The 23,391-nt window shown below is 55.9% G+C and overlaps 1 protein-coding gene across 1 annotated transcript; it reads right to left on the reverse strand.

Moving 5' to 3' along the window:
- Positions 1 to 688: 688 nt before the first annotated feature.
- Positions 689 to 14,590, reverse strand: SCRT2 (scratch family transcriptional repressor 2). Its single transcript, XM_043602690.1, has 2 exons — positions 14,336 to 14,590; positions 689 to 3,499 (listed from the first exon to the last, which is right to left on the reverse strand). Exons 1-2 carry the CDS (start codon positions 14,466 to 14,468, stop codon positions 2,709 to 2,711), a joined length of 924 nt encoding a protein of 307 aa, XP_043458625.1. The 5' UTR covers positions 14,469 to 14,590; the 3' UTR covers positions 689 to 2,708.
- Between the last annotated feature and the right edge of the window lie 8,801 nt (positions 14,591 to 23,391).

The raw sequence follows: 23,391 nt of genomic DNA on the forward strand, positions 1-23,391 counted from the left end.
CAGCTGGCAAGGAGGAGGGATGGGCTGTTCAGCATATTCCTGAACACCCTTGATGACAATTGACTGGCCCTGGGGGCAGCTTACTGTTTTGGGGTAACTTTGCCTGCATGAGCCACCTTTCTGCATGCAGGTACTTGCCCAGGTGTGATCAGTAGGGCTGGCCAGAACCTTCCCCCTCCCCCCGATGAAGTGGGGAACCATAAAGGGGTTGTAAACCGGCTATCAAGAGAGAAATCTGGCTCTGGCTCATAGTTGGATTTGTTTGGCAGGTAGAGTTAACTCGATTGCAATTCTTTAAGGTGAGACGCAGTCTTTCCTGTGAGTTTACAGGCTCCAATATTCCCTGATGTATCAAAGCAACCTGCTTCATTCATGCTATTGATCGGGCTCTTGCAATCTTTTGAGTTTTCGACCCCAGTTGTTGAGGAGTATTTAGGACTGAGGATGCTTGGGACCTTGTGGGTGCCAAAGGACCCCTGGAGTGTGTGACCCCTGGCGGCAGCTACACGGTGGTCACGCTAAGGGGAGGGAAATGGAGTGGAAAAGATGCAGCTGCAATAAACAAGATTAATATGAAACATGATGAATGTGTAACAAAAAAATGTAAAAAGAGAAAAAAATCCAGCTGCCTCTCAGATGCCTCCTCTGCCCACACCCCACCCCCAATCACAAGGTCTAGAGGCGCTGGTGAGTGGCCAAAGTCCCTTTAATATCCCTGAATTGCGTTACAAGTAATACTGCCGGAGGTGAGGAAGGGAGGGGGGTCTGGGGTGCGAGATGGGGGAGGAGGAGGGAGGGGGAGCGCCAAGCGCTCATACAAAATATGGCCAAAAGGCTTAGCATGCATGGAAAATTATTGCTGTCAGAAGTTCCTATTTACAGGGTCAACACCCTCCGTAATTGCTTCTGCGACCCCTCTCCCTCCCCCCATCCCTGCTGCCTCCCTTCCCAGGTGGGCCTGGAGCTGAGAAGCCCTCCCTAGAGAAGGGCCCCTGCTCCAGGGGCCCCTCCAGTCTCCACCCTCCTCTGTGGCTGGGAGGAAAGAGGGAGGGGTCGGAGAGTCCAGGACTCCTGCCCCCAGAACTGGGCGCCTAGTGATGGGGCAGAGGCGTGTGCTTAAAGCAGGGGGGGCCAGGGCCCGTGAGCGTGGAGGTGTGTGCTTCGGTCCTCGCCCGGGCATGCGAAAGCGCGGCGGGGGAGGTAGTGGCGGCCCCTCTGCCCGGGAGAGTTGCATAGACGTGGCCGGGAGGGAGCGCTCCTCCCGGGAACGGAGCAGGCCGGAGGCCCCAGCGGGGTCCGGGGCTCAGTCGGTCCCTGGAACCTGGGGTCCCTTGAGAAGAGGAATAAATAGGAAACAAATCGAGGAGGCTCCTCTCTCCGGTCTCCCTGGAGTGGGAGTGGAAGGCTCAGGAGGGTGGGGACCTGCCCCATGACTGGATCTCCTGATACCCCTCACCGCCACCCCCCCTCCCCTTGAGGGTAAGCAGGCTATCCCTCTCATTCTCGTGCCCCCTCCCCAGAGTTCAGGCTCTGAGGAGGGTGAGGCTTCTCCGTCACTCCCCAAGAGGGGGTGTGAGTGGGGGGTGGGGTGGGGAACAGCTTTCTATGGCCGTTGCTGTCTCTCTCCTTGCCTGGCTCCCTGACCTCCCAGTCCAGCTGGGGAAGCCAGACCATCCCTGGGTGAGGCCAAGAGATTAAATATAACAATAAATAGATAAATAAATAAATACACAAATAAATAACTGGAGAGGCCCAGCCAGACAGGGGGAAGGGCATTTGTGAGGTGCCCCAGACTCCCCCCAACAAATAAGGAGGGGTACCTGTAGTCCTGGGGGTGGGGGAAAGTGCTCAGAGAATCTGGGGAGCGGGCAGCTGGAGACTGGAAGCCCAGGGAGGGGCTGTCCTGGGGTGAGAGGAGGACTACATTAGGGGGGGCAGGGCCTGAACTGCCCCTCAAGTCTGCCCCTGGTCAGGTGAACACAAAAAGATGAGAACTGCGGGGAGGATGAGGGGGTCTGGAGAGAGTAGGGGGTGGGAGCGGTTGAGAAGGCCCTGGGACCGAAGAGGGTGGGGGATGTATGTGAGCATGGTACAGGGGGCTGTGAATGGCTAGACCTAAGGCCAGGGTATGGAGGGGATCAGGGACACACCGGGGACTCCAGGAGGGGTGAGGATTGGATCCCTAGATGGGCACACATACAGCGAGACCTGGCAGAGGCCAGAAGGACGGTCTGGGGTTGGAATGTGGTCTGGGAGCTGCAGGGCCTGCGTACCGGTGTGGATGAGGAAACCACAACAGACGTGAGAGTCAAAGGTAGGTTTGGGCCTTAGATTGGGGTTCCAATAGAGGAACGATAGGAGAGGCTCAGCTGAGAAGTGGGAAGAGAAGTCTGAAAGAGGGGAGAGGTGCAGGATCTGGGCGGAAGGAAATCTGGGGCCCGGGAGAGGTGCGGACCTGGTGCCTGAGTCGGGAGCAGGGGGTCAAGGTCCGAGTCTCAGGGGGCGGAAAGGACGTTGCGGTCGGGTGCGCTGGGGTAGCCAGTGCCAGAGGTGAGCGGTGGTTTTCGGGGCGGGAGAGAAAGTTCCGGGCTGGGAGGGGTTCCCCACGAGGGGGGAGGGGTGGGCAGGGAAACGCTGTTGGGGCGCGGAGAGGATGGAGGTGGAGGTGGGGGGCCCCGAGGGCGGCGGCGGCGGCGGCGGCGGGCGGCTCAGCTGGCGGGGCCGGCGGGCGGCGGCGGGGGCGGCTCGGCCCCCTTGACGCAGGCGGCCTCGCAGTGCTTGTGGAGGTAGGACTTGAGCGCGAAGCTCTTGTCGCACTGGCGGCAGCGGTAGTGCTTGAAGGCCGAGTGCGTCTGCATGTGCGCGCGCAGGTTGGAGCGGTCGGCGAAGGCCTTGCCGCAGTGCGCGCAGCCGAACGGCTTCTCGCCCGTGTGCGAGCGCATGTGGCCCTGCAGCAGCCAGGGCCGCGAGAAGGCCTTGCCGCACACGCCGCACTTGTGGCGCAGGTTGTGCGTGAGCACGTGCATGGCCAGGGCGGGCATGGACACGTACGCCTTGCCGCACGTCGGGCACTTGCGCGCCAGCTGGCTGTCCAGGCTGCGGTGCGTCTGCTTGTGGCGGCTCAGGTTCGACGACGTGGCGTACGTCTTGCCGCACTCGGCGCACGCGTGCCGGTGCCCGCCGCCCGCCGGCGCCCCCGCGCGCCCCGCGCGCCCCCCGGCGCTCCCGGCGTCCCCCGCGCCGCCCGCGTCCCCGCCGCCCGCGCCGCGCCGCCGCCGCGAGCGCCCGTCCGAGATGAAGAAGGCGTCCATGGAGTAGCTGTCGGTCACGGCCGCCTCCCCGCGGAAGTAGCGCGCCGACAGGCTGGACTGCGGGCTCTCGGGGTCGCTGTACTCCTCCGGCGCCGCCGGCGGGTAGGCGGGCTCGGCCGGCGCCAGCTCCAGGCCGGGCTTCTGGTCCGCATCGTAGCTGCTGGGCGGCAGGCAGTGCGGGGCGTAACCTGCAGGGGCGGGAAGGGAGCGGGGACGTAGGTGAGGCGCCGCAGGGGGCAGGTCACACTCCCGGCGCTCTCCAGCGCGGCGTCCCGGAGCTCGCTCTTGGGAAATGTTGGCGCTCCTAACTAAGACGGCGGTCGCTGTCCTGCGCCTCCGCCCTGCCTGTGTTCACATCCTTCCGCTATGGGCCACCGAGGAAACAACCCCTGCGCCACCCTCTTGGAGCATGGCGCCCCCACGGTGCCACGGGCTGTGTGTTCACTAGCTTCTTAAGTGGCTCACAACCACGCACTGAAGGTCTTCCTGTTTTTCACACCCACTTTACAGACAGAGACGTAAAGCGTCTAAACTCCCAGCTAGTAAGTGATAGAGCCAAGATTCAGACCTTAGCAGGTTGACGCCAAAGACCATGCTGCCTTTATTCTAACAGCATTCTGCCATTCCAGTGCTGTATCTTCTTTGAATCTGTTTCCTCATCTACAAAATGGAGCTTATAATTGGGCTCTCCCTCCCAGGGTCTTTGGAAGGGCAGAGTTAAGTGATGAAAAGAAGCACGTATTAAGCATGCACCGGGCCCTGCTTCAGTGCTTTATGCATGTTAACTCATTCAGTCCTTACAGGCCCTACAAAGTGGTGCCGTTATCATCCCCAATTTCTGTGTAAGGAAATACAGAGAAAGGGAGAGAGGGAGTACCCAGTAATTACTATATAAATGTTAGCTATTATAATTATGCTTTTTATTTGCTTGAATAAGTGTCCTCACTGAAGGTTATTTAATTGTCTGCCTACCCCACCAGGCTGTGAGCTTCCAAGGGCTGGATTTGTGTGCCCAGCATGTGCCTGGCTTAAAAAAACAGGTGTGCAATGAGTTTGCACAAATTCATTGCATAAATGAATTACAGCCCTGTTAGACCCATCTCCCGGGGCTGCTAGAGGATTTGAGAGGTCATGTGTGTGGCATGTACTAGGTGCTTCAGGAATGGGACTTCCTTGTACTTGCTCCTGAGCCTGTTTTGCTCCCAGCTCCACTAGAAGCATTCTGGAGTCTCCCTGTGAGAATTCACCTCCCCCCCCCCCCTTCCCTCCTCTTTGGAGTTGGACCAGAAATCCTGTCTACCTTGGGTTGGTGTGATTGGTGGGTAGGCAGGCCGAGGCTCGCCCAGGGGATTCCACAGAGGCTTCCCAAGTGCAGGGGCCACCATGATTTGTCTCTCCTTCCCAGGGCCTAGCGTGGTCCTGGCACCCTCCTCAGACCTGGGGTCCGGGCTCTCAGGGGAATTTCTGGCAGACGTGCCCAACACTTACCGACCTGGCACCAAATTACAAAGTGTTTCCATTGTCTTTCGATTCCAGGAGAACAAGGAGAGTCAGGCCCCTTTCTGAGGCTTCAAGCTGGGGAGTGGCACAGCCGGAGCTCTGACCTTCCTTCTGACCTTGAGACCCGTTCTCCCCACTCTCCAGCCTCCCCCACTCAGGAAAAGAGGCGGAATAGGACTTTGTAAGCAGGGAACTGGATTCACAGCTTTTCCTTACTTGAAACAGCCTGCCTGCCCCATCCAGCCTCTGTACCTCTTCCTCTCATCTGGAATTTGCGATGGTCACAGAGTAAAGTCTGTGCAGAGTGTCCCCCAGCCCTGAAGGCGAGGGCATGCCCTCTTTTTTCTTTCCCTTCAGCTGCTGGCACAAGACAGTCTGCACACAGAGTGACTGGGGACTGTGGGGGTGGATGACTCAGTAGGGAGGGGCTCGGGTTGCAGAGAAGGCAGTGGGGTTGGCAGTTTTTTAATGGGGGAAGGAGAGTTGCCCCGCCTCCCAGCACCCCATTCCTCCCCTCCTGTCTGCCTTTGGTCTGGAGGCACTCCTCCCCCCCCCCCCCCCTCCAGGAATCAGGCCCCAAAACATTCAGGGAGTATTGTTTCAGACTGAGTTAAATACCTGCCTGGTACTCCCAGACCTCCTGTCCCTGGTACTTCTATTGTAACTCCTGAGATAGTGATAATAACAGCAAATATTTATTGAGCGCTTACTGCATGCCAGGCTTTGGGCTGGGCGCTTCACTCCCATCACCTGACCAAATCCCCACAAAAACATTTTCACTACAGATAAAGAAACTGAAGTATGGAGTGGTAATGGTGCTTGCTCAGGGGTGGAGCAAGGAGTGGAACGCACTGCCCTGCTCCCTTGCTTCCCACACACCCAGAGGTCCCGGAGGAAGTGGCTACCTCCCATCCCCAGGGCCCCAGCTAGCCAGCTCTCCATAAGCATTTGTGAAATGGGTGATAAGTGGCAATGGAGATTTGCGGGGCCAGCCTCACTCCCCAGCCCAGCGTGATCCGTGATCCGCTGTAGGCCATTCTGCCTACCTGGTCTTCGGACAGCTTGACTCCTGGCACAGATTCTGGGTGACCTTGGGCAAGTCATGTACCTTTGTGTGCCTCAGGGGATAGATAGTATAGGATCCATGTGTCAGGGGATCACTGATCATGCGACCAGCGCGTGTCCTGTTACTGAATAAGGACGGCATACTGGTTAAGAGCATAACCTTGGCGCCCCACTGCCTGGACTGAGTTCTGACTTGACTGTTCCCAGCTGTGTGACCTTGGACAAACGGCTTGCCCTCTCTGTGCCGCTGTTTCCCCAGCCGTAAAACGGGGGATAATGGAAGCATGCAGACAGTTGCAGTAGGGAGTCCTCGAGTAAAGAAACCGTATGTGAAAAGTGAACAAATACTAATGAACATCCTAGAGAACTTAAATGTGTCAGGTGCCATTTTGAGGGCTTTGTATACATGAATGCATTCCATCCTCTTGACTCCAAGGTTGGTATCATCTTACAGACCAGGAAATTTAGACACAAGATGGTTAAGCAACGTGCCCGCCTAGTAACTTAGGGCCAGGATCCCAACCCAGGATCCCAGCCCAACCCAACAGTCTCCCCACATGGGTTTCTGTGGTGCGGTTTTGTTGGCATCTGCTAAGACACATCTTGATGTTCCTCTCTGGGCCTCTGTTGCCTCAGGATGTGTAATTTCTGCTTCAGGTTTGGGTGAGAAAACTTTTGGTGGGTGGCAGGAGTTCAGTGACCCAGGCCAAGTCCTCACGGGCTCCCTGCCTGTGGTGCCCTCTGGTGGCAGCCTGTAGCACTGCAGCAACTTACTCCTGTCGCTGGGGGGCTCTTTACATAGAAATAGGGGCGCCTCAAACAAAGGCTGCTCTTCAGCCTAGAGACGGATGCAGAATTGCCTTCAGGACAGGCATTGCAGGCCAGACCTGATTCCCAGCAGCCGTGAAGCTCCACGTGCGTTGTGTGGGTGGGGGCGGGGTAGAGTTGTGGGCTAGAAGAGAGTTTTCGTGGTCATATTGGGAGGAGGTGGTTCTAACTTGCTCTGTGACCTTGGCCAGGTTACTTAACCTCTCTGGACTTGGTCTGTACGGAAGAAGGTCGACTGGGATGCTTTAAAGACCCATTCTGCATCGTGGCCCTTTCTGAATTAGATCCTCAGGCCCTTTTCCTGTCCCTCCAGCACACCCCCAAGCCCCCTCAATTCTACCTCACTCTCCTCAGAGCCACCCTAGACCTCTCCTTGTCTATGTGACCTTGGCAAGTTATGTAACCGTTTTGTGCCACGTATGTATAAGGGAGCCCGTAATAGCACTGAATGAATTAATGCATATAAAGTGCTTAGTACAATGCTTGGCACACAATAGACTCCCCAGCTGCTATTATTATTATCATTATTATCCCTACGTTTCCTGGTGATATCCTTCTAATCTAGCCAGAGGAGAACGAGACACACATGGGAGTCTCAGGCTGCTATATGATCTTGGGCAAACCACCTCACCTCTCTGGGCCTCAACACTGGAGAGTCCTTTAGGACGCTAAGTTGTGTTCTAACTCTGTGCGTGGAACCCCGATGGGTTTTCGGTGCTTTCCTCTGTTCCACAGGTGACCGTAGATGGCTGAGCTACTTGTCCCCCATCTGACAGAGTGACAGAGTGGGTCACGATAGAGGCAGGAATGGCCAGGGACCCAGGGAGAAGAGACGTGGCTCTCATCCTGGTTCTTTTACTCATATCCTAGCTGTGTGCTCTTGGGCAAGTCACACAGCCTCTCTGGGCTCGAATCCCCCATTGGAGGGATCGGGACTAGAGCCACCCCTGCCACCTGGGGGAAGGCTCAGAAACACTTTGGAGACGGCATACACATGTCACCTGCGAACGACTCTTGGCCTTCTCTGCCTAAGAGTCTCGATACTTTAGATTGAAGGTCCAGAATCCGTTAAAAATGAAAAACCTGGTAGCCAAAGGAATGGTGGGAAGGGAATTTTATGAAGATTAAGGTGCTAGGTGATCTACAGACACGGTCTCACCCAGCCGTCTGGCCCCTTGGGGTGAGGGGAGGCATTTCTGATAAGTGCCATTACCAGTACCACTGCTTTCATTGAACCTCCCCTGGGTGCCAGGCACAGTGCTAAGCCCAGAGGCCCAGAGAGGGGAGAGGATTTGCCCAAGGTCGCTGGAAGAGAAGCTAGGCTTGTAACCCTCCGAAGCCTGTGTTTTTTTCCAGAACACCCTAGCTGGATGGAGACTGCTGGGGTAGGAAGTTTTCAACTGGTGGGGGAAAGGAGCAGTGGGTTTCTTTTCCAGGTAACGTCCCCCACTTGGCCCTTGTCTGATAGGATGGTGGGGTGTTGGGGGCGGAGAGCAGCTATTTGAGAAACTGTTCCAGCCCCTTGTAAGTTTTTGCAAATAAAACTAACAGAAGTAATGGTTGACTCTTATTAAGCACTTACTGTGTACAAGGCACCCTGCTCAGTGCTCTGTGCACATTACTTCCTCTCTAAGGGAACGTGATGGTCACTTCCTCCAGGGCCGTATAGAAGCTGAGGCCCAGAGAGAGGCCTTGACCCCCCTCAGGTCACAAAGCAAGTTCACACCCGAGTTAGGCCAGCCTCCTGCCTCTCAGTCCTTGACTCCCTTTCCCAGTCTCTCCCAGATTCCCAGGGTCCCAACCTTCCTCCAGGGAATTTCCAGCCCCAGTCCCACTGCCCTGCCTTGAGATGGGCAGAAAAAGAGAGGGGCCTGGTAGTGGGCCGGCTTTCCAGGTGGCCCACTTTCCTGAGGAGGGCCCAGCCCTGCTTGGTGGTGGGAGCTGGAGGGGCTGCTGCACGGGTATATTTAGAGCTGCTTCTTGCTGTGCCAGGGCCTCGGGCCTCGAGAATCAGCTCCAGCCAGCTGAGCAGAAAGCCAGGTCTGTCAGCAGCAAAGCGGGATAAAAATAGTTTCTCCTGTCTGCTCACAGAGCTGGGCAAAGGGGCTGGTGCCTCCCCCTCCCCTTATTATAGCATCTTTGTTAGCTGTTCCCTGGGCACCAGACCAGAAATGACACCCACATCCTCCAAGGGCCTAGCAGCTGGTACACCTGCCCACTGGGGAGGGTCCCTGGGAGTCCAGATGAGCAGGGGACAGAGTGAAGTCTGGCCCAACACGACCACGGCTGTAGGGTGTGGGGCTGACGCCTACTGACCCAGGCCCAGGGAGTGTCTAGAGGATTCCAGGGTCCCTCCCTACCTTCCCCCCACTCAAGAAATCCCACATATTCTGTTTCCTCCTGACTGTGACCCAATTCCTGTGGCCCATGGGGAGGTCCACAGCTCTGCAGGAATCAATAGGAAAGATTTTTCAAGGGGTTGTGGAGATAGGAGTGGGTGGCTAAGGGTCTTGAATTGCCTAGCACTGACTGGTCTGCTCCCTTGGGGGAGTCTCCGGAAGGCCCTTGCACAATGCATGCAGGCGCTCCACGCCTCCTGCTTTCTGCCCTCCCCTCCTTCTGTTCCAGAAGGGTACAGCCAGAGGGCCCATTCCAACCTCCCTTCTTACCCAAAGGCTGGCAGCCGGACACCGCAGCTGGGAGGGAGGCCAGGAACTCTGGGGGTCTCATCTCTCTCAGCAAGGGTCTCATCCTGCCTCTCAGAGGGCCTCCAGGCTATGGAGGGTCCCTAGAACATGTAGATGAAGCACTCACCAGGGAGGTGCGACAGGGTCCACCATTTATGCCCCGTGACCTCATGCAAGGCACGGGTCTCCCTGGCCTCGTTTGCCTTTGTAGGTTGGAGCTAATCCTCCCCTGTGCTCACTGCCCTTTGCCCACAGTGTGAGTGGGGGGAGTTGGGGTGTGGGGAGTTTGGGGGATGATATAAATTGCTGTGCTGACATAGGGACTTGATGTATTCTTTTGCTGTCCCTCAGGAACCACAAACAGACTGCTTGAAAAATAGATGCTCAGCTCTGTCCCCTCATGTCACCCTTGTGATCCCAGGCTTAGAGGGGACTGTGGACCCCAGATTCCATATCCCACATGGGCCCTGTTATTCCATACTCCCACTGACTAATTCTTAGAAAAATCAGATTTCTGGGTCCCTACAAGGTCAGAGCTGAAAGAGATCAAGTTCAACTGCTTGAGTTCATGAGAAGGAAACTAAGGCTGGGGTTGGGGGAGACCAGTCCAAGGCCACGAAAAAGCTAATGGTGAGTCTGAGACATCAACCTGGCAAGCCTTCAGAATGGACCTGGACATGACCTTGAACTAGAAATTCGATCTGGATCATAATCCTGAACCCTGAACATTGACCTGGACCTGATCTCGGACACTGAAACTTGAACTTGGACATGAATTTGTTCTGAATCTTGGACTGGACTAGCCTAGGACATTGACCTTGGACCTCGTCCTAGACTTAAGGTTGGACATGGATGTTGGGCCTGGATCTCAGATCTGGACCTGGACTTTGAACCTGGACCTCTGACATGTCTCTAACCTGGATCTTGGGCCTAGATCAAGACTGAGATACCAGGGGAAGTGGTAGTTAAGAGCCAGATGGGCCTGCTGTGTGTCCTTGGGCACCTCCCCAGCCGTCTCTGGGCTCCCTCTGCCAAGGAATTGGGGCAGCCCTTTTGCATCCCTGCTCCCCAGATGGCCTTTCCGAGGTGTGGGGTGGATGTGTTGGGGCCTTTGAGCCGGGCTTCCAGGCCTGGCCTGGAGCGACTCCCTGGCGCCATCAGAGGGAGTGAGAGGAAGTGGGCGCTGGTGTAATGTGGTCAACTAGATAAGCCCATGGGCAAGAGTAGGAGTGCTTCTTCAGCCTGCTGGAGAGGCTTAATGTAGCTGTGGAGGGCAGACAACTGTGTTATTGGATTGGCATTGATCCCTCATCTGCCTGGGTCAGATGCACTGTGAAGCAGTACGGGGGCAGGACCAGGGTGGGGGGGGGTGCAGAGGAGGGAGGACAGGGAGCCCAGCTGGAGTTCAGAGTTGGGGTGTGAGGGTGTGATGGAGGTAGGCAGTGAAGATGGGCTGAGATCCACGGAGACTACAGCCACGCAGATAGATGAGCAGCAGCCTGCTCTGGGATGGCTGAGAGCTCCCCCAGCATCTCCCCAGGATGCGAAGGGGTGGGCTTGGTGGAGTTGGAGGGCGAGGTTCTGAGAGGGTCAGGAGGATGTGAGTTGGCATCTCACAAGACGGAATCTGTGTTCAGAATCACTCAGGGGAGAGGAGGGGAAGGGGAGGCTGCACTGAGGCAGAAAACAGTGGAGGAGCAAGAGGAGAAGGAGGGGGAGAAATGAGGCATTGTATTGGACAGGATGGTGGAATTAAATCTGGTCTGCCTTCTTTGGGGAGCTCTGCAGAAAGGCCTAGAGATTTTTCCATTTGGGAAGCTTCCCCTTCCCTGTTTAGGGGCTCTTTGGGCTGGGGCGAGGCCTGGAGCCCTGATGCACCTGCACCTTTTTGCCCAGCCTGTAGAAGCTGAAAAGGGAGGGAGTAGAGCATTGCTTGTGTGTGTGTGTGTGTGTGTGTGTGTGTGTGTGTGTGTGTGTGTAGGAGGAGTCCTCCAGGAATCCTCAGCACTCCCAGGCATTCCCTGAGCTGGGAGTACACCTCTTTAATTTGGGGCCCTGAATCTTCATCACTTAGGAGCCAGTGGTTCTCCTGACCTCCACATTCACAGGCCCCCCTCCCCGCACCCCTCCCCAGCTTCCCCTCCCACCAGCCTCATCCTGACCCTGTAGCGGCTGCTGCAGGAATGGCTTGTAAGAGGATCTTTCTAATAACTGGAACTATCTCCAGCCCCAGGCCCTTCCCCCCTTCCCCCCTTCCCCCTCCCTTCTCCTCCCTCCCTCCTTTCCTCCCTCCATCTCCTCACCTCCCCCCCCTCCTCTCTTTCTCCTTGTTTACCCAGCACACTTACACACGCTGGGAGAGAAAAACGTCGGCTCAGCAATTTTTCACACTTCCCTCAAACGCTCAGCAAGGTTATTTCCGGCAGAGTGGAGACAACGGGCCACTAGGAGCCGGTAGGCTCTCTGAGGACCCCCAGCACCCTACCCACCCGTGGGATGAAGGAGCCTTCACTGCCCAGTCTAGCCACACCCCAGGGATAGGAGAGGCCCCTGACAACGGGATGAGGCAGACCTTGTGTTTCCTGGCCATACCCAGGCTTGAAGGGTCACCCCCTGATCTCCGGCACTAACCCTGGACTGCAGATACTGCCAAGAGCGGCTAAGCCAGGGTGCCTGTCCTCACTGTGGGGCAGCCTGCAGAGAATGAAGCCAAGAAATACCTGGTCTCAGAAACTCTGCCACCCTCAGCCAGGCATTGGATGGCAAACAGAATCCTACAGAAACCCGGACAATGGCCCCCTGCATTCTGTTAGACCCTCATCCAGGCATCTCCAGAGCCTCCCATTCCACACTTGACCTTCACAAAAGCTGAGCTTGTCAAAGTTGGAAGGATACTCAGTTCAGCCATCCAAACTCTTTCCCTGCTGGGGAGGCAGAGGACCACAGAAAGGAAGACACTTGCCCAAGGTCACATAGCGAGTCAGAGACCTAGAGCCCAAGTCGCTCAGGGTTCTAGGCCAGGGATCAGACTATCAGGACAGCCGGAGGATTCTCTGGAGGCCAGGGAGCTGGTCTACAACCTTCTGGGGAAAGGGCAAAAGACAAGGGAGTTCTAGGGTGTCAAACCTGGTGGAACCCCTGTGGGAACACCCCTGCTGGTAGCTTTGCCCCAACTTTTGCTCTGACCCACCATTCACTCAGGGGCTCCTTTCAAAGCCTTTTTGGCCTGAATTCAAAGCAAGGCACTCCTGCCTCCCTCCTGAGGAATAGTTTGCAGTTTAGACTGTGCATGAGAAATTCTCTAGGCTTCTCTGGGTTTCCTCAACTGGCCTGGGGACAGGACCACAGAAGCCTCAGGGGGTGGGAGCCCAGGATTTTGTGCCAGTCCCCCAAGGGATCCACATCCCAGTCTTGCAGGCATTTCTACCCAGATCCTAGCACATACACGCCCCAGCCCTGGCATGGTCCCAGGTCCGCCCTCTGTCCTGCCAGCACTCAGACAAGCCCAGCCATATCCCTGGGCCTCTGTCCTCGAACCCAAGAGGCCCTGGGGTCAAGAAAAGAGGACAGTAGAATGAGAGACATATGGGTGAAGAAAATGGGGGTTGGTTCTCTTGGGGATCTGGAGGAGGCCAGGGGCTGAGGGGCTGCAGCTGTATCCCTGATCACTCCCTAATTTCTTTGACCTTGATGAGGTCACAGAGCCTTTTGCCCAGCGCCCTCTTGCTACCTGGCTTGACAGAGTGATGGAATGTGGGTGAAGTGCTTGGCAATCCCCAAGGTGAAACTCCCACCCTCCCTGGCTCCTGCCTTCACCACCTCAGCCCACCCCCCATTCTCAGCCCTTTCTTCTCTTCTTTTTCTCTCCTCCCCTCTTCTTCCTCATCTCCCCCTCCCCACACACCCCAGAGCCAATGCCACATGTGATGTCAGATTTCTTACTGCCAAAGGGATGCCTCTTCTCCAGATACCTGCCCTGGTGTGGGCCATCAGAGGAGAACCCTTTTGTGATCCCCTTGATGGGGGATGGGATCTACGGAAGCAGTCTCAGATTCTTCTCTACATCCTTCAGAGATCACCCCCTTCTGAGCCTGAATGACCTCTCTTGTCCCTCAAACCCTTGTCCCTGCGGGAACTTGCTCTGAGAAGAGATGGAGTGTGTTGGGGGTGGGGGACTTACAAGGAACAGCAGGGCTGGCTCTGGAGGGGGTTGAGAAGCTGGAGTGGGGAGGGAGTGCAGCCCAGGGGACCAGGAGCCACTTTGGGGGAACCCCTCCTAGAAATCCCCTCTTCCTTGCAGTCCCCAGGACAGGCCCAGCCTTTGGCAGGCATGTGGCTGAGGGTAACAAAAGAGTTGCTGAGAGAGGGGACCTGAGAACACTTGTCTGGCATCGCCAGGGGGAGCAGGCTTGAAGGGAAGGAGGGAGCCCCCAGCTACACCCAAGGAGCCAACCCTGTCTCCCCAGGGACTGGTAGTGCAGGCCTGCTTATCTTCTCCACCAGGGCAGTACACTCAGACATCCAGCCTCCTTCCCTCCACTGGGGAGAGGGGACCCACAGACTGCCTTGTGCATTAGCCCCCCAGCATTAGCCCTTCGTGGGTGCCTCTCTCTCTCTCTCTCTCTCTCTCTCTCTCTCCCCATTCTCTCACCACCCCTCACTCCAGCCCCGTTTAGGGCCACAACTTTCTAAGTCCGGGCTGGCGCGTGGCTGTGGGATGGATCGACCCTGCGACTTTCCCTTTGTAGGGACCTAGCCCCTGCCCCGCCCGCCCGGCCCTCGGGAAGCCCGGGAGGCGCACACAGCCAGGGAAATCTCTACCCGGGGTTCCCTGCCGCGCGCACCCCTCCTCGTGGCCCGAGTTGGGGAGGGCCCGAACTCCCCTCCCTCTTTCCCTCCCCCCCCCCGCCTCCCCCCCCCCCCCCCCCGCCGGGTCCTACTCACCGTTGTCCCCGGGTGGCCCCCGGGCGCCAGGCAGCACGTAGGCGGTCTCCAAGGGGTGGTAGGTGGGGGCCGGCACCCCGCTGCACTGGAAGCCGTCCCCTTTGATCTTCTTTACCAGGAAGGAGCGCGGCATGGTGCGACTGGCGGGGGGCTCGGCGGGGGCACTTGCGTGGGGCCCCGGTGGGGGGAGGCGGCCAGCCGGGCGCGATTGGCTGTCGGCGCGGGGTTTCAGCACTGGACAGCTCCCAGCGGGCGGGCGGGCGGGCGGCAGCGCGGAGCCGGCACCGGTGGCGGCGGCCCCGGCTCTGGCTCGGGCTCCCGCTCGGGCTTGGCGGCGGCGGCGCGCAGACAGGCGATCGCTGGAGCTGTGCTCAGCACTCCGGCTGCCTGCCGGCTTTATATGGGACGCAGGCTGGAGGAGATCAGGTGGTCCCCTAGCAATGGAACTGTTCAGCGCTCTAATCCATCAAATGTCCCCCAGGACAATCGCTCCGCACACGTTCCCCTGAACCGGCAGCGGTGGGGGCAGGCCAGGCGCAGGGAGCAGCGGGCAGGCAGGAGGGGAGAAAGTGAGGGCGAGAAAGGCGCAGAGATACAGAGAGACGGAGAAAGAGGAGGGGGGGGGTGTGGAGGGAGAGAGAGAGGAGAGAGGAGATACACAGAGAAAGACAGAGACATACACTGAAAGAGGTAGAAATAGAGACCGAGATAAGGACAAAAAGACACAAGAGAGAAACAGAGAAAGAAGGAAAACAGAGATGGAAAGAAGTAGCAACACACGCTCACACACCCATGGGAGAAAAAAAGAGATCCAGACACACAAAAAGAAAGCCCCCCAGGGATGCAAAGAAAGGGAAAGAAAAGTGTAAGATAGAGGGAGAAGCCTAGGGGAGAGGACAGAGAGTGGTCCGAGCAGTCGGGGTTCAGGCACATGGGGACACAGGGAAGGGGATGCAAAGAAGAGTGTGAGCTCGCCAGCCGCGACCCTCCTGCCTCCAGTCCTCTCCCTCTCCCCCAATTCAGAAGTGGCCAGTGTGGACACTCAGCTTTAACTAGAGGAAGTCGGCACCCCCACCCCAGCTTGGCCTCCCACTGAAGCCCCTGTTGGGTTTGGGGTTCAACTTTCTTCTCCCAGAACTGGTGGGGGCAGCAAGTCCCCCATGCCGATGCCGGCCCCTCTCAGCCGGTCCTGTTCCGGTGCCTAGCTCAGGCAGGCGCTGCAAGAGGAAGTGAAAATCGTCCAGTAATTAATTTCCCTGCTGCCGGGGGGTGGTGGTTTTGACACATCCGAGGCTGTGTCTTTCCCTGAAGCGGGGAGCAGACAATAGAGACACGTGGACTGGGAAGGGAGAGGGGGGAAGGGAGGGGGAGCGGGGCTCCCGCTGGAACTCTTTGCAGGTCAGCTCCTTTGTCTCCAGGAGGATCTGAGCAGAACCCCCCCCCCCCCCACCATCCTGCCAAAACCTAGGGGGAGCCTCTATATCTTGGAGGATCGAGGAGCAGGAGAACTCAAACCCCTGCCCAGAGACTTGCTTGGCAAAGTGCCATGGTGGTGGGCTGGCCTCAGCAAGTATGGAATGGCCAGTGCACAAGAGTCCCAGAATTGGACTCCAGGAATGTCAGGATCTCATTGGTCAACAGCATTCTGTTTATGGGATGCCAGGCTGACGGAGTGGGGATGTGCTTTTGGCACTGGGTCATTCAATACCAGTTGGGAGACTAAGACCCAGAGAGAGTATGGAGGTGCCTGAGGTCCCACAGTGAGTCAGCAGAAATTTCCAGAGACCCTTGTGTGGCCCATGGGCACCACCGAGTGAGGGGCTTCCACTAGTCTTTGAGGTGTGATGTGGAACCTTGGAATAAAACATGCACCCTTCAGCTTGCCAAGGCCCTGCACGATCTGGGGGAGTGGTGCCCATCTTCCCAGCCGTACAGCCTCATATTTCCTCCCTGGGACTTTTTTCAAATCTCAGTCACTGAGGGTTGAGATGATCATATCCCTTGACACATGGCATACCCCTGTGTTCCCTACACCAGCCATACAAGCAACTTCTAGTTCTTTAGGTTTCGTGCCCGGTGGCTTATCTTTTGGCCTCCACAGTGTTTCCTCCTTTAGATTGTCCTTCCCTCCACTTCATCCTAGCACGCCCCTACTTGTCCTCAGGACTTAGCTGAGGGATCACTTCCTCTAGGGGAAGTAAGTATCCCTGACTTCCTGTATTGTAGACTAGGTCAGCTAGCCCATTAGCCCCTGAGCTTCATGGGGACAAGGACTCTGTCCCATGTGTGGCTCAGCATACTCTTACAGGGTGCAGTGGGGCCCCCCAGCTGTCTTACTTGCTAGCTGTGGCATGGTGGGCAAGTTATTCAACTGCTCTGTGCCTCACTTTCCCCCTTTATAAAATGGGAATAGTAATTGCTGTTAGCTCAGGGGCTTGGGAGCATTACAAGAGTTGCTATATGTAAAAGGCTTGGAATGGTGCCTCGCCTATACTAGGTGCTCAATACATGTGGCTTTTATATGCACAGTTGTACCTGGAGCACCCACATGTTTGTGGGGTTCTGTGGAGTAAGTGGTGGCAATCCTAGTCCCTGCTCTCTTGGAGGTGACATTCAAGGGGCAGTGGATGGACACTGAAGAAGGAAACACTGATGTCAACAGTATCCTTTCAAATAGTTGCTCAGTGCTGTAAGGGACATAAAACTTGGTGAGGTGATGAGGAAGGGTCTCCGGGAAGAGGGGACATCCGAGCGGAGATTTGAGTGACGAGATAGAGCTGGCTGTGGGCGGAGCCAAGGAGAGGGTGCTCCAGGCAGAAGCTCCACAAGTTCAAAGGCCCTGAGACAGGAGTGAGCTGGGGCCACGGAGGAGTGTGTTGATGGTTATTTGTGGTGTGTCCAAATTTTTGAGTTTGTGCCGGGCTCTGGGATCTCCGTCTTCTATGGGTGCTTAGTCCAGTGGGATGTGTAAGACAAGTGGGTGCGCATGAGCTCACCTCTGCCTGCCTGGTGGTTCCCCCGTTCTGATCTCCTACAAAGAGACAATGAAACTGTACCCAGAGAGCTTCCCAAGACATTGAACATTCATGATGGCTTAGGGACAGAGCTGGAACTGGGCTCTCTCTCGTCAGGTCTTCTCACTGGGCAGGATGGAGAGGTAATCCACCCCAGAAGTGACATAGTCAAGGTCCTGTAGAGCACTAGTGGTAGGTTGAGTGTAAGACCCCAGGTCTCTGGGCACCTGGGTGGTTCAGTTGCCTGGCATTTTTCGAACTCTTGATCTTGGCTCAAGTCATGATCTCATGGTTCAGCTCATGAGTTCGAGCCCCTGTGTTGGCCTCTGCACTGACAGCACGGAGCCTTCCTGGAATTCTCTCTCTCTCTTCTCTCTCTCTCTGCTCGCTCCCCCCCCCCCCCCCCCCCCCCCCGCTCATGCTCATTCTTCTCAGAATAAATAAATAAACTTTAAAAAAAAAAAAAAGAAAAGAAGAAAAAAAAGAAGAAACCTTCAGCCCAGAAAGTGAGGTTCAAAAATACCTACAGTGTTAGGGGCGCCTGGGTGGCTCAGTCAGTGAAGCATCCAACTTTGGCTCAGGTCACGATCTCACGGTTCGTGGGTTGGAGCCCCGCATTGGGTTCTGTGCTGACAGCTCAGAGCCTGGAGCCTGCTTCAGATTCTGTGTCTCCCTCTCTCTCTGCCCCTCCCTTGCTCATGCTCTGTCTTCTCACTCTCAAAAATAAATAAACATTAAGAAAAAAAAAAACAGGGGCGCCTGGGTGGCGCAGTCGGTTAAGCGTCCGACTTCAGCCAGGTCACGATCTCGCGGTCCGGGAGTTCGAGCCCCGCGTCGGGCTCTGGGTTGATGGCTCAGAGCCTGGAGCCTGTTTCCGATTCTGTGTCTCCCTCTCTCTCTGCCCCTCCCCCGTTCATGCTCTGTCTCTCTGTCCCAAAAATAAATAAACGTTAAAAAAAAAAAAAAAAAAGAAAAAAAAAAGAAAAAAAAAAACAACCCTACAGTGTGGGGAGGCCTTAAGCATGGAGGAAATACACAATGGCTGGCACAGTTTCATCGCTAGGACACTGAGAAGACCCTTCTGTCCCCAAACCTCTCCTAACATTGGCTTCCTAGTTCCAGAAAGTCTGCTATGAGAAACTCACTTCTCCAAGTCACCATCAAATAAGTAAAGAGCTTTAACCTTAGGGATGTCTGCTGCAGCATCTGAGACTGGAATAAAAGCCCCAAACTGGGGAAAATGGGGAGGGGGCTGTGAAGAAGCCACCTGCTTGATGGAATGCTCTGTAGTCATTAAAAAACCATCGTACAAGGGAAAAAGCTCACGGAACCCTGTTAAACGAAGGATGCAGCATCCCGAAATCTCTCCTAGCGTGTTCACAACTATGAACCAAAATAAAAATAAACGTGGAAACTGAACGGATGGTGGGTCTATGGGTTTGCCCCGCCCCCCCTTCTTTCCAGTGTTTTCTGAAAAAGACCATAAAATGTTTCAATTCAACAGGCATTGATCTTGAATACTTGGCTAACTGCTCCCTTACTTCTAAAGAGAAGAACTGATACATTTTGTAAAACATGTCAGGATATTCATTCTTCTGACTTTGGGGAACATAGCGCTGCTGGTGGCAACTTTCCCCGGCGACAATAATAATTATTGTTCTATCAACGGCAGCAGCACTGAGCAGCTCTGTGTGCCTGGCACTGTTCTAAACACTTACCCTCCACAGAAGCTGGCCTTGCCTGGGGCTTTAGTGAGAGGGATTCAGAGTCCGCCTGTTTTCGGTTCAAATCCGAGTTCTGCCATTTCCCAGCCACGTGGCTCTCTGTGCCTCCGTTTCCTCATCTGTAAAGTGGGGGCGTTACCAGGGCCCGTCTCACAAGGTTGCAGTCATGATTAAGTGGCAGGGTACCTGTGAAGTGTTTGGAGAAGTGCCTGGCCCCCAGTGACCTGCCTTGATAATTGTTGGCCGATTTAACTTCCACGGCTTCCCTCATCTCAGCCTCGCCATGACCTCGTGGCCCAAGACTCTGTTGTGCCTCATTTGTAGAACCCACGTGACATGATGAGTTCCAGACCGCAAGGTTACTGTGTGCGGGAGCTGGGGAGGGTCCCGGATCCGTGCGGCCCACAGCCTGCCTCCCCAGGAGCCTTGATACAACAGGTCTCACTAGTGGGGGCTGCCGTCTCAGCCCTCTCTGCTCTACTCAGTCTGCCCTGGTATCCTCCGGATCTCAACCTTGCTCTGCCCGTCCGGGAGGAGGCTGGCTGCTGGTGTCCGGGTGTGGATCTCAGTGCTGTGTAACCCAGGTGGCCGGCAGAACTGCCCCGTGCCTCGCTCTGCACTTCTGTGGAGGGGACGAGGCATCCTATTTGCAGGGTTCACCGCCTGTGGTTAGGAAGGAGCAGTGCCCCGGGAGTCAGGAGCTCAATTCTAGTCCCGGCTCTGCCCCCTTTGCTCCTCCTTCTGGGCTCCAGCTTTCTCGTCTGTCAAATGGGCATGGGAGAAGATGGTCCCTGAGCTGCTGTCCAGGGCCGATAATGGAATTCTGTACGAATTCCAAGGAGGAGAGTGGCCGCAAATGCATCCACTCCACGCTGATGGGGCTCTTTTTCTGGTAAGCCTCACTTACGCTGCCCTGTTTCTCCAGTGTGTTTTATCCAGGCCCTCCTCCTCTGGGCCAAAGGGAAGAAGATAGGAGAAGGATGAAGCTCTGTACCTCGAGGCTCACAGAGGCGACTTGCCTGAGGGCACACAGTGGGCTCCCTGGAATTTGCTCAGCCCCATGTTCTCTACTGGCCCACTTTGGTTTTCTGGGAAGCAGATGTGAAAACCAAGGCCAGAAATTTATGGGAGATAACACTGCGGGGGGAAGGAGGGGTGCCTTCAGCCAGGGTGCGGGTCTGGTACCTGTGAAGGGAGAGGTGGGACAAAGGAAGAGCGGGGAACAGGAGCCTCAGGCAGTGGTGCGGGTCCAACGAAGCGTGACCAGCCCACAGGGCATTCCAGCACAGGGACTGCCCCATGCTGGACAGAACGGCCGGCCCTCGTTCCTCGCTGTGCCCTGTCATCAGAGGGGGCTGTACTGGAGGAGGAGTGCGGCCTCAGCTCAAACACTGTGGCAGATGGAGAGGGTGCTGCAGCTGGAGGCTCGGTGACTGAAGCCCAGACGAGGGCCCAGTGGCAGGTACCTTACCGCGGCTGCGCGTGTTTTTCTTGATTCATTTAATAAACACTTACGGCTCTGGGCCATGTGCCAGGTACTGATCTGCACGCTTTCCAAACATTACCTTAGTTCCTCCTCACACTTGCCTTTTCAGGCCCGACAGTATTGTTCGCCCAATTTTCCGGAGGAGGAAACTGAGCCCGGAGGGGTTAAGTAACTTGTCCAAGGTCTCACAGCCAGTAGGCGGTGAGCCATGGGTCCAACCTGGACAGCCTGCCCCAGAGGTTGTGCTCTGACCACTTTGCCACACTGCCTCCTCTGCAGCGGCAAAGGGCCTGGCAGCCTTCCATTTGCATTCCTCATTGGCTCAGGAACTCAAAGCCTCAGCAGACGCCAGGAAGGGGCCACCTGGAGGGGTCAGGAGTGTGGCAGGGTCCTAGACCCTCTTGAAGCTTCTACCGTATTCCCTCAATGCCTCCCACCTCGAGGCCTTTGCAGTCCTGTTCCTGCTGCCTAGAGCACTCTCCCCTCCCTCCGTACTAGTTACCCTTTCTCTTATCGCCACCCTCCTGCTTGACCCCAGGATCTAGCCCAGGACAGAGATGATATGTGGTGGGAGGAGTGTGTTTCAGACTCTCAGATGATGACATTGCTAGCTGATATTTATTGAGCACTTATTATGTGCCGGGAGTCAAAAGCAACCCTTTGTGTGGTTTGACCATCAAAACAGCCTGCCAAGAGGCACCTGGGTGGCGCAGTTGGTTAAGTGTCTGACTCTTGATCTTGGCTCAGGTCATGATCTCCCAGTTCGTGAGTTCAAGCCCCACGTTGGGCTCTGTGCTGACAGTGTGGAGCCTGCTTGGGATTCTGTCTCTCCTTCTTTCTGCCCCTCTCCTGCTTGCATTCTCTCTCTCCCTCTCTCTCTCTCTCTCTCTCAATAAATAAATAAAGTTTGGGGCGCCTGGGTGGCGCAGTCGGTTAAGCGTCCGACTTCAGCCAGGTCACGATCTCGCGGTCCGTGAGTTCGAGCCCCGCGTCGGGCTCTGGGCTGATGGCTCAGAGCCTGGAGCCTGTTTCCGATTCTGTGACTCCCTCTCTCTCTGCCCCTCCCCCGTTCATGCTCGGTCTCTCTCTGTCCCAAAAATAAATAAACGTTGAAAAAAAATTTAAAAAAAAAACCCAATAAATAAATAAATAAATAAATAAATAAAGTTTAGAAAAAAAAAAAAAAACCCACCAAGCGGAGCCTACCGAGAGCCCCATTTTACAGACGAGGAAACCAAGGCTCAGAGAGGCAAGATGACGTGCTCAAGGAGGCCTAGCTAGGTGTCAGGATTCAAACCCGGCTGATGTGGCTGCAGAGCCCTGATTTTAAGCCACAGAGTCCTCCTTCTAAGAGGGCCAAAGGTGCTAATGCTGGGGGAGGTAGGGGAGGGCCCTCCAAAGGGGTTCTCCTTCCTCCTCCCCCTGCCAGGGCTGAATGCGCCTCAAATGAGAGCCCAGATCTGTTCCATTTACTGCCACACCCCATGACCTACACAGGGCTGGGCAAATAAGGAGTCCTCAGTGCTATATCTCTTGAATGAAAGAATAGACTGTCGAGTGAAAAAACCTCCTTGTGACCCCCATTCACCTTAGTCCTCTTTGGCCTGGGTTTGGGTTGATTTGTCAGCTCTCAAGATTTGCTTCTTCTGCCTCTGGGGACGATTGAGTCCCTATCCTGACCATCACAGACCTTGACATTCCGCCATTAAAGTGTCTTGCCTTCAAAGTTGGAGATGTTCTTGAATATGCTAACTCTGTGCCTGACAAGGTCACACCTTAATTAGCTCCCTGAAACCTCTAGAAAGGCCTGGTTGCCTGAATCAGAGCACCAGGCTCCCTGCAAGGTCAGGGGACTTGAGACAAACCCCCAGCACGCATTGGGGGGGGGGGGAGGGGCGTGGAGTGGCTAATAGACTCTTACACCAGAGCCCCACATTCAAGCAAGTGAGATGGCTCAGAGTTTGGGTCTGGGTCACCCCGGGCCAAGTTTAAATCCCGGCTTCGTTTCTTCAAGCTGCGTTACTTTGGGCGAGTCACTTTGCTTCTCTGTGCCTCTATTTCACCTGTGTAAACTGAGGCCAATGATGGCACCTATTAAATAGGGTTGTATGAGGCCTAGAGCACGGCTGGGAGCTCTACTTGAATAGCCTTTGGGATATCCGCATGATCCCCTCAGCACCCCCCCCCCCCCCATTTAGCAGCTGGGAAAACTGAGGCATGGGACGAGAAGTTCTGGAACTTCTAGGCTCCTGCCTGCCGATCAAGGCTGCCTCCCTCTCTTCCCCAGCAGCCGATCCCACAAACATCCTTGGCAGATGCTGAGGTTGCTGTTGGAGCTGCTGAGTTGGCATTTCCAGGCTCCCAGGGCTCCTGGCATAGAGGAATCGACGATTCTCAGCACCCCCCAGTTTTGCCTTCCTGCTCTCTGCCTCTGCTCATACACCAGCCGGGACCCATCAGCTTCTGGAGAAAGCCAGGAGGTGGCCCAGGTGTGCAGAGGCAAGGGACTTTCAATATTGACCCATGCCTGACCCCAGACTTAATGGGGGGGGGGACAGCCTCCCAAGGCATCAGAACACCCACGTGCCCCCAGTGCACACCTCCCCAGCCTCTCCTCCATCTCACCCAGTGAAGGAAGGGCTGGGAACAGATGGGTTAAAAGCATGGGATGGCCTGGGTTCGAACCCCGCCTCCACTGCGTACTGGCAAGTTATCTACCCTGACCCTACCTGCCTTCTCTGTACCTCAGTTTCTTCGGCTGTCAAATGGGGATATTGATACTACTGGGACTTACCTCACAGAGCAGGTGGGAGATGAACGAGGTGTTTGGGT

The sequence above is a fragment of the Prionailurus bengalensis genome, chromosome A3 (genome assembly GCF_016509475.1).
Source record: "Prionailurus bengalensis isolate Pbe53 chromosome A3, Fcat_Pben_1.1_paternal_pri, whole genome shotgun sequence".
Lineage (NCBI taxonomy): Eukaryota > Metazoa > Chordata > Mammalia > Carnivora > Felidae > Prionailurus > Prionailurus bengalensis.